The sequence below is a fragment of the Leuciscus leuciscus genome (genome assembly GCF_965113295.1).
Source record: "Leuciscus leuciscus genome assembly, chromosome: 2".
In the NCBI taxonomy this organism is placed as follows: domain Eukaryota; kingdom Metazoa; phylum Chordata; class Actinopteri; order Cypriniformes; family Leuciscidae; genus Leuciscus; species Leuciscus leuciscus.
The window spans coordinates 42570653-42584425 of NC_138726.1; the positions used below are offsets into that span (position 1 = coordinate 42570653).

The window sequence follows — 13773 nt, forward strand, 5'->3', positions numbered from 1 at the left end:
TTCAGAGCTTCTTGTTTCCTTCTTCTACACAAACATAACATTGCGGTTCACTAATGGTTTTGAAATCAGACTTGAAATGAACCTAATTTAAATATACAGTCAGTTATGGATGAAATGTTGCTGATTGAACATCAAGACTTTGTCAAATTGAAAGCAAAACATTACGTGTGGCTGGGGAGTTGGAGTCACTAAAGAAATATCAGAGTGCTTTTTTAAAAGGCCTTTGTTGAATTTCACCAACTGCCTGCCAGAAGTAAGCTCATTTTATCACAAATTACTCATGCAAGTAATTACTTTTCCAAAAACAACAGTAACTTCTAGCTTTGATTGAAATAAACAAAATAAGAGATTAAAACTACATCTGGAGATTTTCTAAATAATTTAAATACCTTTGTCAACAGAACCTTTCTTACGGCACCATTTACAATGGAAGGAAATGGACATTTAGACACACAACCTTTAAACACTAAAGACCCTAAAGGTACACAAGGCTTTGTACAAAAGTATATTTATTATAAAATAGATTTTCCAAAATGTATTACTGGTTTTTATAAGAGTTGGATGGGTTTAAAAGACTCAAATATGTCTGAAACATTAGACAGCATAAAATAGCCCTATTTTGTTCCCTACAATTCTGTTTGAAGTAAATGGTCCATTTAGGCACTCGAACAGCCCTGACACACTTATGACTCATCCTGGCAAGTGGTACATAAACCCTAGGCCTTATTTGCAAAATGGTCTGTTTTAACAACAATATTTTAATTCAATTTTACTTGCAGGGAACTGATTAAAACATCATGTTAAATTTTAAAACATTACTTGAGAAAATATAGCTCTAAATGCATGCGAGTCACAGAACTGCAGTGTTGGTGTTGGCCTGAGCGGAGTGTGTGACTCATTGATGTTCTTCGTGTGAGCATGTGAACACTGTAATAAGTATGTGAGGGCTTTTACCCGTAGAGCAGAGACTCACTAGAACTCCCTGAGATTCTTGAGGCTGTATTGTTGCATGTGGAGTTCTGACAGATTAATAAAGTCTGGCCATCCAGCACAGAGGCCATAAGCCAAGAAGAGGGCCCTGGATAATTTCATTACAAGTGAAAAACATTCAGATGACATCTCTGCCGGCCACGCTAAATCAATATGAGGGTTTTCCACTTTGTGTTTTGTATGTGAAAGCAAAATGCATATGCCTTCTGCACCAAGGTAAGAGGACACAGTTTTTGTTCAATATTTGTAAGAGAAAGATTCTGTACATAACTTACTGCTTTCTTAAGACAGCCGTAATCCAATTTCTAGTCATTTTCTGTAGCGATATCATCACATAACACAGAATAATTTAACATGAATAGGGGGGTCATATAACGGGGCAATGTTTTTTGTTTGTTTGTTTTTTACATAAAAATCAATCAGTAACTGCACACAGATTTGAACACATTTACAATGCAGAACATATTTTATATATTATATTATGTTTTGTTAAATTCTGAATTAAAATCAGCATTTTCAAATAAATATTCTTCAAGGTTTTACTTTTATCCCTCTGCTGTCCACCTCATTAACTTGAATTATTATAATATCTGACACTTCATTATAAATACAAACCTATAAAAAATGCTCAAGCTTTACCAATTTTTTTTTTTTTTAATAATGTCTAAAATATATACCTGAACGCCTACTGAAGAAAAAAACTGTAGAAAAACTGACTTTAGGACCCAGGTGAACAGTTAATTTGCTCCATATAGAGCTATTAGTCCATCTAGTGTCAAGAGTCATGAAATATCATGTTATATTATTTTCTTTTTTACACAAGGGGTCAGCAGAGACACCCAATGTGAGACTTTTTGAGCTGTTTTAACAAGTTTTTACATGTAATGGAGAGTTATTTTGTTTTTCAATTAAATTCAGTTCAATTCACGTTTATTTGTATAGCGCTTTTCACAATACACATCAGTTCAAAGCAGCTTTACAGAAAGTGCACAAGTCCATATTACAATTTAGAGTGTTCTGTCTAAGTTAAGCATTTCAGAAATGTACATACACAAAGTCACAGTTAGATAAAATATTTTTTTATTTAAACAATGTAATAATTTGATGCAGAAACAATGACCTTATTGAAGTAATGAATACTTGTTTGTTAACAAACGATTATGACATTTAGAAAATATAGTATTGGTGCATATTTAAGTGAAAGGATGTGAAGAATGTGCTTAAATTATATTATTAAATTAATTATTGATCAAATCTAGTAATTTAGAGGTATATTAAATAATAAAAAAGAACAAAATATCTTTAAAAATGCATTAAAAATAGAAGAAAAAATAGAAAAATGAAATGATATAAGCTTTCTTAAAAAAAAGTATAATTATAAGTATATTTTTTATTATACTTTTATTATACTTATTTATTATACAAATATAGTAAATATTTGTTACAGGTTCAGGAGGAGAGGATGAGGGTTAAATAAAATAAAAAGTTTCTAAAAATAAACTGTTATTTTTTTATGCTAATTAAGCATCAATAATTCTGAGAATTGCATGGAAGACTTTACAATGTGTCATGTTTGGCATAAATTCTAAATGCAGGTGAAAATTGTGTTTCTTGCTGTAATCACTCAGGCCCTCATATTGGACAGTCTTCCTCCAACACTTCCTTAAAGAGATATTAAGTGATGAGCCATCTAAGAGTGATCATCTTTCTTCAGAGAAATCAGTTTTTTTTTTCTTCCCTTAACAAATTGAGTTTCCCTGAAAAGGTACTGTAATTCTTAACCCCAGCAGACACTTCCTGGCTCATCTTAACTGACAGCTTCCTGATGACACTTAAATCAGATCAGTGCCTGGTCTGGGTCTCGGAGAATTCCCCCAATACCTGCAGGATTACACCCCTGATTGCCTTCTTAAAGATGGGGGATAAGAGCAGAGCCCCCACAAGGCCGCACTAAACACAGACATGATGCAATAACTCTACTGGCAGCTTTTAAATCCCCCTTTCCTCTTCTTCTCATGAGATACAGCTGGCCTCATTTCCCCCCCTTCAGCATAGAGTACTCATTTATAATGACTCTTAAAGGAGGTCATGATTTCTTGTAGTTTAATGGGCATTTTTTGCCCACTCTTTTGTGAGTGCCTTTGGAAATACTTTGATTGTGATTAGACATGCAACTGCATTTGAAACATGTAGATAAATATAATCCATACAGTACGAGCAAGTAAATAAATGGCATGTTTCATAACATGTTGCTGTCTAAATAGAACCAATATTTAGGGTTTCACAAAAGAGAAAAGCCATATTAATATAGCCATATTACAGATGCGTCCTTTTAGAGCAATATTGTGTGGTTTGATGGAGCTTTATAATGTCAAGTCTTTATTATGTTTGATTCACATCTACATGCTGCTTGGCCAGTTTAAAGCATGTCTTTTATATATAAGTGATGTATAGCGTTCTGCTGTTTCATAATCATAATAGGCATTCTTCTGTTTCATAAATATGTTTGTTGATAAGGTATTTGCATGCTTTTTTAACTTGAGTGATATTCCGTTTTTAAGCTTCACTGATTCCGCACAAAATTAGTTAGCTGTATTTTCATGAAATTCCACTCTATCTAAAGTGAAATACTCAGTGTTGAAATGGACTAAACCTGACATGTGCCACATATTTGTGGTGCCAGGCACATGTTGAGCTTTTGTATTTCTAAAGTGTCTCTGAGTCCTCAGATGACAAAAAATCAAATGAAACATAACAGAATAATAATGGGACACCGCGGTGAACTCAGCTGAAGAATGAAAAGACTGAGACAGAAAAAAAGGTCTGCGGGAAAAAAGACTCCCTGACCAGTGTAGCAGCCCATGAAATTGAAGTTTGGATGGCTGAACGTCATTCAATTTTTGGAACTGGAAAAAAGAAGAAAAGAGGGAAAATTGATTGCTGCTCTCCACTTTAAAAAGAATTGATCCCTGCAATCAAAATATGGCTGACATTCTTGGCCGACGTATATGTCGGCATTAGTACTAGTACTATGTTGTAAAGGCTAACATGTTCACCCAGATAATTGATAGATAGCGTATTTGGTGCAAGACAGCTTTACCAACCACTTTAAATACCTGACCCAAAACTTCAATTTCAGTATAAGACTGTATAGGCTATTTACTGTATATACTTCACATGGGGACTTGCTTGAGAGAGCTCATACAAGCAACCAGAATGGGAATGTTCCGGAGTCTCGGCATGATATGATTCCTGATGATATTCCACTATTCTGTCAAACAAAAACGTATTATTCTAAGAAAGAAATAATTGATGACGGGCCGTTGAATTATTGAGAAATAATGCACACCGAAGTGGTAATGTGGAAGGTTACTCCTCGGGCGAGCATTATTATTCCACTTATACCACGGTTACCACACCGCAAAACATTGTTCAGATGTTTTATTTCAAGACATTCGTCAGGTTTTCGTCCATAAAACCCTCTTGTATGGAGAAATAGAAAAAGAGAGAGAGAGAGAGAGAGAGAGAGAGAGAGAGAGAGAGAGAGAGAGAGAGAGAGAGAGACATTAGTCTGCATGGCTTTCGCAACAGTGGTTGGCAGTAGCTTCTCTACTAATACCAAAGCTGTAAGTTTAACTGGTTCAACTGGTGACGTTACTTTGTGGGTTTTGGTTCAATTGCTGTTGTAATGTATGCTGTAAGGACCTTCAAAATAACCGATATATTTTGGTGAAGTGATATGGAACTGTAATGCAGTCAAGACCTGCCTGGAACTGTGTGTTTCTTGAAAAATAAGTGTTTCTTTGTCAACGGTTGTCAGCCAATCATATTCAAGCATTCAAAAGCCTGTGGTGATCTTTAAGATAAATTCTATTCAATTTTATTCTACAATACCCTCTGTGGTGGGTATTTTGCACAGACTCTTTCTGCAGGTTACATTGATACGCCATTAAGTGGCGACAATACTTTATTATTATTTTTATGTCTTTATTAGCCTTGAATAAAATCAGTTAAATTTGAACTGATTCACTCAAAACACAGATTCAGAAACGAAACAACATTATGTTGCTCTGAGAAGAGCAACAGTTACTGTGGCTTTGTTTGTGGCTATTTTCATTGACAGAGAAAACAGAAAATAGTGCCAGTTACCTTTGCATCTCTGAACAAAATGATTTAACAAAGATTCAAAAACCCTCTCATAAAGACAATTACTTGTCGCCACCTACTGGTGCTAGAGACTCAGTGAAAGAGTCACAAAATAATTCCCATCAGCCTCTCTGGACTGTGAGCAATATTTTTTAATATTGCTTAAATCTAAATCAGTTTCTAATAAAAATCAGATCACAGATCACTTTGGTTTAAATTCACTCTCCACTTAGCTGAACAACGTTTAAATATCAAAGGGATGGTGAATTGACCTTGTGGCAGCTCGGCACTCTGTGTAGTGGGAGGGGAGACAGAATTGAGGAACGTCTGCGAGTGTAACAGAAAAAGAGCAAGAGAGATAGAGAGAGTGAGGGAACGTAGCACCACTTTACTGAGCAGAGTAAATAGTAAGGAGTTGTGGCTGGGACTATCCAACCACTTGGACACAAAGAAGCACAGCCAACACAGGGTACCGTCTACAAAAATGAATGACATCAAACTGGCCCTGCTGGGCAGTGAGGGAGCAGGTAAATCTGGTAAGTGCTCATCTTATATTTTATATAGTCCATACATTTTATATGCATACGTGTCTTTCAGATGAACTAAAACTTTACAGCATCTCTTTTTACCCATGTGCCTGTTGCATGGTCCTCACATTTTGAGTTGGAAATCATCCATGTGTGAGCGGTGTTTTAGAGTGTGTCTCACAACGCAATTATTTCTGCCCTCTGCAAACACTGGAAGGACTTTGTATATTGGAACAGATCATAGTGAGATCATCGTTAACTTATAAAAGTCATCTGAGAGGGAAATTAAAATAAAAGGTTGTAAGATGCAAGTAATTGCTGAAATTGGCGAAAGATTTTTTTTTTTTTTCACTCTGAGGCATAAGAACATTTAGCCCTTCAGGCTGCATACCTGTACTAATGACTATTAAGTAGTTGGGAAACGATGATGCTACGTCCCCTGAGACCAAAACTAGTTTAGTGGGGGTCATGAGGGAACTTTAATCAGGGTTTGGATCCAAATGACCAGGGTGAAGGCAGAACAGAACAACAAGGAAGGTCTGTTGCAGATTTGAGGTTTGGTGAGGAATAAGTGTTAAAATCTGACTAAAGGATTGAAAGCAGCTTTCACGAAGCTGCCGCAGAGTGTGTATTTATGCATGGAAACTCAAGCCCTGACTTCAATGACTCAATGAGCCAGCATAGCTTCATGGCTCAAATATTTAATATAGACCAGGTAGTGTGCTCATGGAGAAAATGTAACGGTTTTTCCTGTGCCAAATATGCTCCAGCGTTCACTGTAGAGTTGGCCAAGTCTTTGATGAGGGGCTGGACTTTGACCTTGTGCCCTATTTCAAGCTGTCACACGAGTAATTTACATCACAGCTCTGGATGATCAATCTCAATGACTAGCTAATCAATCTTCCCCTCTCTCTTGTCCTCAGCGGTTTTAGTGAGATTTTTGACCAAGCGGTTCATAGGAGAATATGCGTCAAATGCCAGTAAGTACAGTCTCACATGCATATTTAATAATGCAGCCAGAACTTTACTCATGTTTTCATGGGGTTTATCTGCCTATTATTAAATGTTATAATTCACATACGTAAAGCTTTTTGTTCATTTAATACATGAACAATATAACTGTGAGCTTGCAAGAGGACTTCCATTATAAACAGCTGGAAGAAGAACAGAGGTTGATCACATTTTTACATTATTACATTTACCAAAAAATAAAATAATAATAATAAAAAAAATTATTGAAAGCTTATTGCATACTAAAAATTTTCTCTTCAAAAGAGAGAAAGCTCTAAGACTACATTGTAAAATAATTTTACAGAATTATACTGTAAAAAAAGAGATATAGTAAAAAGCTTTTAACTGCTTGATTTTGTTACCTTATCATATATGGAGAAAAACTGTAAATGGTTTAGCATCACATTATATGTATGTATTATTTATGGTTTTTGCAAGTAAAAACTATGAATTACCATATTCTGAAAAACAGTAGATTCACAGAAGCCCCATAAGACACATCAAAAATTATATTTTATTTAAATATTTTTGTTTAATCTTATTTTTGTTATGAGTACTGTGCACATTAGGGTGTTTATGTTACATTTGGTGTCATTTAGTTCATGTTTATTGCATTTTTAAGAGTCACACCCTGATGGTGTTGCTTATGTCTTTGTGTGTATATGACCATATGTGCTGTCTACAAACATGTTTATGGACAGACAACTTAAAACTAACTGAAGAAAGTTCTACAGGGTTAGTTAAAAAAAAAAATCTGTAATTATTTACTCATGTTGTTCCAAACCTGTGTGTCACGGAATGGTGGCTGTAGAAAGTATGCAACGAATGACAATAACTTTAATAACAAACTCGGGAGTAACATTCACATTCAGCGACATGAAGCCAAGTAAATAATAACATAATTTTGAATTAATGTTTCCCATTATTTACTTTAATTGTAAAAGGCCCTGTGCACACGCAATGCTGGTGTGTTTTCCTATTGTCCAATTCCCAAAAGTCTAATCCATCCAATCATGCCAAGAATTCCCAAAGCTCCCAATAATCACTCACCTCTGATCCAACTACATGTGCATCACATCACATGCACTCAGTCTCTACTTTTATTCCCTTGAATTTTATATGAGCATCTAACGGTCCACCTTTATTTCAGGGCTCAGATTTGATAATGCACACGTTTGTTGTAATACCAAGGATTTTGCCCAAAATTGTTTGTTGCAGACTCCTTATACCATAAAAGGTTCTCCATTGATGGAAGACAGTTGAACTTGGAAGTCTTTGATCCGTGCTCGCAGGTTTGTGTTTATACATTCATAACGTCTACCCTGAGCTCATGGCTAGCATTCATACAAACACTGCCATAGGGCAACATGCTCAGATATACCTGCTTCTTATGGGAAATGCATGTTGTGTTCTGCTGGGATTTATGATATTTCCCTGAAGCAGAGTATACAGTGCGGAGCCTTTGAAAACTGAGCCTCACAGCTTACAGCTGCTGCATCTGGGAACTTTTACTTCGGCAGTTATTGTTTTACTTTGATTTCCAAAACCAAAGTCCTGAGATGGGCACCTTTCTACCCTGTAACTAAATGCTTGTGCTATAAACAGCCAACATTAGCAGTCAGTCACTGCATCTAAAACAAAAACTTCTGGTAGAGAACTAGTCAACTGTAAACAAATGAAATTACATAGTCCGCTTTTCCATTTTGTCAGAGGGGACTTTAGATGAGCATGTTTTTTTGACTGGACCTCTGTGTGCCCCCCATCCCCTGGCAGAGTGGAGAAAGCAGATGTATCATGGAGGAACCGGTGGATTGGGCTGATGGCTTTGTGGTGGTGTACACCATCAGCGACCGTACGTCCTTCCTAAATGCCAAAAACATCCTGGCGCAGATCAAAGAAAGTCGTCGAGAAACCTGTAAAGGGTGAGTCAGTGTCTCTCCAGTGACTTTTTGACCTTTGTCTGATGCTGACTGGAATAGGAGGATGGAGCTTTAATGAATTAACGAGGACCATTTGCCGAATAGCGAGTAGAGGCTTCCTGCTTAGATCTGTGCACATCTGTAAAGGACAGACTGGGTCACATTATGACTAGACCACAGCGATTATACAATAACTCATAAAAAGCTGTCCATGTTGATGATATTTCCAATGGTTTTGATAACTGCAGTATGACCAGCAGGCCAAAGCTTTCCATTTTAGTCCATCACATTTATAGAGAAATTTAAAAGTCTGCTTGGTTTAGGTTTCACTGGCTATTTTTCATTTGAAAGTCCTTTGAAACAATAGGAAGTGAGCATGAGACTAGGCATCTGGAGCCCATTAGAACTCTGAAATGGGCAATGAGATCACTCATGGGTGGGTTTAGTTCCTCAAAATTTGTTTAAAAGTATTTACACTTCAAAACATGGCAACAAGTGGTTGTACTTGTACTGAGGTTTTAGCTTTGCAGCAAGTTTCCAACCCATTTCTTCATTGTTTGAGCTCACACATTGTGACCATTTGATATTTTATTTATAATTGTTCCACTTGCTATGCTGCCACATGAGGAAAAATGTCTAGGCTATGCCAATGCCATTTTTCCAGTTAGGACACACACTGTGAGAAATGAAACTCAGTGTGTGAACATGTTTAGAGTCAGTATGGATAGTATTATTTAATGCCACATGTATTGTAGCATTATAAGATTGTAGCAATTATAAATGTATCCCCAACCAATATTCAATTTACTTACAGTAATACATCATATGGCCATGTTTTCTTCATAAAGCGAATTTCTCTTGAAAGAAAATCATCTGATTTAATTTCAATAGAGACGTTCCCATCTGCCTGGTGGGTAACAAGCAGGACCTATGCCACAGCCGTCAAGTGAGTGAGGAGGAGGGCCGCTCCCTGGCCCAGGAGAACAAATGCCACTTCCAGGAGGTGTCTGCGGCTGAGAACTACCTGGATATCTCCAACCTCTTCACCAAACTCATCCGGCATGTGATGGAACAGCTTAAGCATAGAGGTGACCGCAGACGGTACAGTGGCTCCAAGTCCATGGCCAAGCTCATCAACAATGTCTTTGGCAAGAGGAGAAAGTCTGTTTGAGTGCAGAACATAAAAGAGCCCAGAAAAGAGCATTGCCTTGAATCAGCAACAGAGACGTGTCCTTGTTAAGCACAGTTTTCTTGAAAATGTACATAGAAGTATGCTCTGATAAGTAGTGTAATTCAAATACCACTATGAGAGATCCAGTGCAGCCAAGAACATCATATAGAACAGTGGTTCTCAACCTTTTTGACCCATTGTCACAAAAATATTTGATGGCCCCAAGACTTTTCCAGTTGTTCATGATTGACTAAATAAATACAACGTTCTCGTATTTCGAGATAACATCGCTATCTATACGACACTGATTGGCTGATTGGTTCCTGCTGTATCAGTGGCCAATAAGCTTGCGTGCTCAACCTTCAAATACTTGGGTAGCATATGCCTTAGCAGTGCAGCACGCTTTCAGAAACCCTCCAACTTCCCCAGCTCCACCTGTATAGATCTGCTATGGTATATTCATGTGCACCATATTGTACAGCAGCAGCATGTCTTACTCAAAGCAGCGTGTCATGTCTGTATTTGCAGTAGCAAGTCCCGTACTTGCTCTGCAGAGGCAATCACAGCAGCAGGGTAGCAGATCAGCCAAGACCAAACATACCAACATTGCCATATACCCATTACAATGCCAAACACTCAGAGAGTTGTCATGACAGAAAACATTTTTTTAAATATATTTTACTCCTATTTCAACCCAATAATGGTTTTTTAGAACTTGGCAGAAATTGCCCGTGGAGTTTTAAGATTTTAATAATTGAAAACATCAAATATCCTCAAGACCATTGGCATCCTGGTTGTTCAAAGTTGTTGAGGGCTGAACTAAAATAAGAAATATCTAGATTTTTTGTTGTTGTTGCTTAATCGCTAATCTTGGGGCCCCTTTGTTGAGAACTAACTGTTTTGTTTTTTCTTTAGTAGAAAGAAAAATCTTAGCCCTATGTTTCCATGTTGTTTTATTTTACTCTTATCAGTCTCGGAAGAGTCGAAACACTCAAAGCAACTTTAAAATTCAGATTGTTTGTGACACATGTATACCTCTTGATAATTATTTTCAATATCGTTGAGAGGGATGGGAAATGTTTGCAACTTCGTAAAGCTTTTGCTTTTCAAAGATAGCACACATTCTTTCCCTCGCTCTTTGAAAATGTTTTGATGGCATGATATCGAGTTTGTGTCAAGGAATGCACAACAAAGTCAGAGTAAATTTCATATATAGATGCTGTGATGAGGTGTAAAATTGCAGGTAAATTACCTTTCTAAATAAAACCTAGGCAGAGGAATGAAAATAAAACTCTCCTGCATTCCTTCCATAGAATTCTCAAGGCCTTTTGAGTAAAAAAATACAAAATAAAAAAAATAACAAGACTGCCTTTGTACAATAAAATTGCAAGAAATGGCTTGTTGTCCCTTAGGAATGACCTGTGTAAAAACACAATCCTCTTATAGGGTTAATAACAAAAAACCACTGCACTTCTTTTTGTCAGTAGTACTAATCACTTTGTTTAAAAGTTAACAGTCTAGAGTGGGAGAAATATGGGAACCTCTAAACTAACAACTCCTCTAAAGTATTTGGCCTGAGGTGTGTTGCCTTAAAAAAGGCCAAAATCAGTCTTGAATTTCTAGGGCTGTCCCATTCAAAATTGTTCCAGTGCACTGAAATGTTTGCTCAGTAAAAATTCTCAGAATGCATAAAACGCGTAGGCTATACCCTGCATATACCCGGTGTTTTCATGAATCTCAAGTCATCATGGCACTGTACTTTTAACAGTAACAAATAACAATGATGATAAACAGCACAAATCATACTAGAAGTGCATTGGTCCTGGAATGTAATACAGTGATGTTGTTGATAAATACCAGTGACATTTATGTGCGACACAGTTTTCGATCAGTGCCCCAATGTTTAGGGCTCAAGGCTCTTGCTAGTGCCTGAATTTGTGTTCACGATATACTGACTTCACAACACAGAAGTAGGGAAGTAGAGACTATAAAGAGACACAGCAATAGAAGCCATGCGAGACTTATCTACAAAAAAAAGAAAAAAAGACATCTCAGAAATATCGATCAATCAAGAACTCTCTTGTTCAAGGCTGCTTATCAGATGAAGGAAGTATTAAACTGAGGTTACTGCTGCTAAAGTTACAAATACTATTCTGATTATACTTTTCAGTTTATTGTTTAGGTACCAGTAGTTTTATGTGAAGTTCAATAATTTGTGTGATTAGTTTAAGCAGGCTGTGTTTGTCTATTTTTGTCATTTTGAAGAGCAGCTTTATAATGAAGAACTCCACTTCAGTACAAGACTTTCCCTACAGCTATGGCAAAAGTGGAATGTGTACCTTGATTTTTTTTTAAACATTGTAATATGTTCAGTAACCAACTAATAAAATGGTTTCTTTTTAAATTAGTGTTTTTTACTATTACTATCATTCTTTTATAATTAATCTTTTGTTTGCTTGTACACTGTCATAACCTGATATTTTTGCAATAAATATATTTTTATCCCAAGTGTTATAATTTATTTCACGTCTAAATTGATAATTTTTTACTTAAAATAATTTTTTTAATTTTTTTGTGGAACTTTTGTTTTGATTGCTGTTAGTTAATTGGCAATGTAGCATTTTTTTCTTACTCTGTCTCTTGGTTTAAATACCTTGGCCTACCCGTTGTTTCTACAGCACTCAGTTTTTTTCTGTTTAATATTACCAGTTGTTTTCTAACCATACTGACCTACACCTACTAAAATGTACATACTATGTAAATAGAAATGATGTGGCGGTAACTCAAGAGCTATGAAACTTAAAAAAAATTAATATATATGTTGTAACTTTAAAAAGCATTTCTTCAGAAGAGTAGGCCACTGCCACACTTTCAGAAAAAATAACCGGAATGACCCAGCAGTAACCTACTGTATGTAGTGCCTTGTAAAACTTGTTCATGTCATAATAAAAAGGAAGATGGGGAGAGAGACACACCATGTGTGCCACTGTCAAATGAAACAAAATTTCATGACCCTTACAGGATCTAATAATCCACTAGATGGAGACAAACACCTATTACTTCCTAACTAAGTTCAAAATGGACACAATTAAACCAAAAGTGAAAACTAAAAGAGAAACACATTTTGTGACTAATTAAAGTCAGCTTATTTTGACTGATGGAAGTTTTAGTTTAATTTGCATTCAGAAATAGTAGACTACTTTAAATATTCGCACACAATTTTGAAATATCACATTTCATTAAAAGCTAATTAAAGAATGTCCTGCAGTTCATTTCAAAGAATGGTCAAGTGAAACAGTTGGAATCGGTTCGTGATTCAGTTGGGAATCATTCTGATAGTTCACTGAAGCACTGAATCGTTTGGAGTGTTTTCTCACTATTGTAGAACCAGTGACATGCAGAGAGTTCCTCAGGGGCAGGGGCTCAAATGTAAAAAAGGGTAATATATATATATATATATATATATATATGAGAGAGAGAGAAAAAAGCTCTCTATATACATAAAAAAATAAAAATAAAAATAATAATAATAATAATTATATATATATATATATATATATATATATATATATATATATATATATATATATATGCTTTGCATCACAGAAATAAATTATATAAAAAATATATTAAAATAGAAAACCATTATTTTAAATTGTAATAATTGTTTTCTGTATTTTTGATCAAATAAATGCAGGCTTGATGCGCATAAGGGATTTCTTTAAAAAATTATAATAATTGTAATGTGTGTGCACATTTTTTTACCAGTAGAACTGTACTATTATACTATTGCTGCAAAATTATCAAAAATGTTAAAATAATAAAGTCACCATTTCGCGTGTTGTTGTCAGCCTACACTTCCAATAATAGGCCTGTAGGCCTGGGCTTCATTTAACAAACTATGATAGTTTAATCAAATGGTAAACGGTGTATCAATATAGACCAAATACAAGTGACTTGAATACTATACTTACCATTAATGCTACTTTTGGTGCTGGTTTTGTGCAGT

At 35.7% G+C, this 13773-nt stretch overlaps 1 protein-coding gene across 1 annotated transcript; it reads left to right on the plus strand.

Moving 5' to 3' along the window:
- Positions 1–5486: 5486 nt before the first annotated feature.
- Positions 5487–12272, plus strand: rerglb (RERG/RAS-like b). Its single transcript, XM_082151032.1, has 5 exons — positions 5487–5672; positions 6587–6643; positions 7893–7966; positions 8448–8596; positions 9485–12272. Exons 1-5 carry the CDS (start codon positions 5621–5623, stop codon positions 9762–9764), a joined length of 612 nt encoding a protein of 203 aa, XP_082007158.1. The 5' UTR covers positions 5487–5620; the 3' UTR covers positions 9765–12272.
- Positions 12273–13773: the final 1501 nt, after the last annotated feature.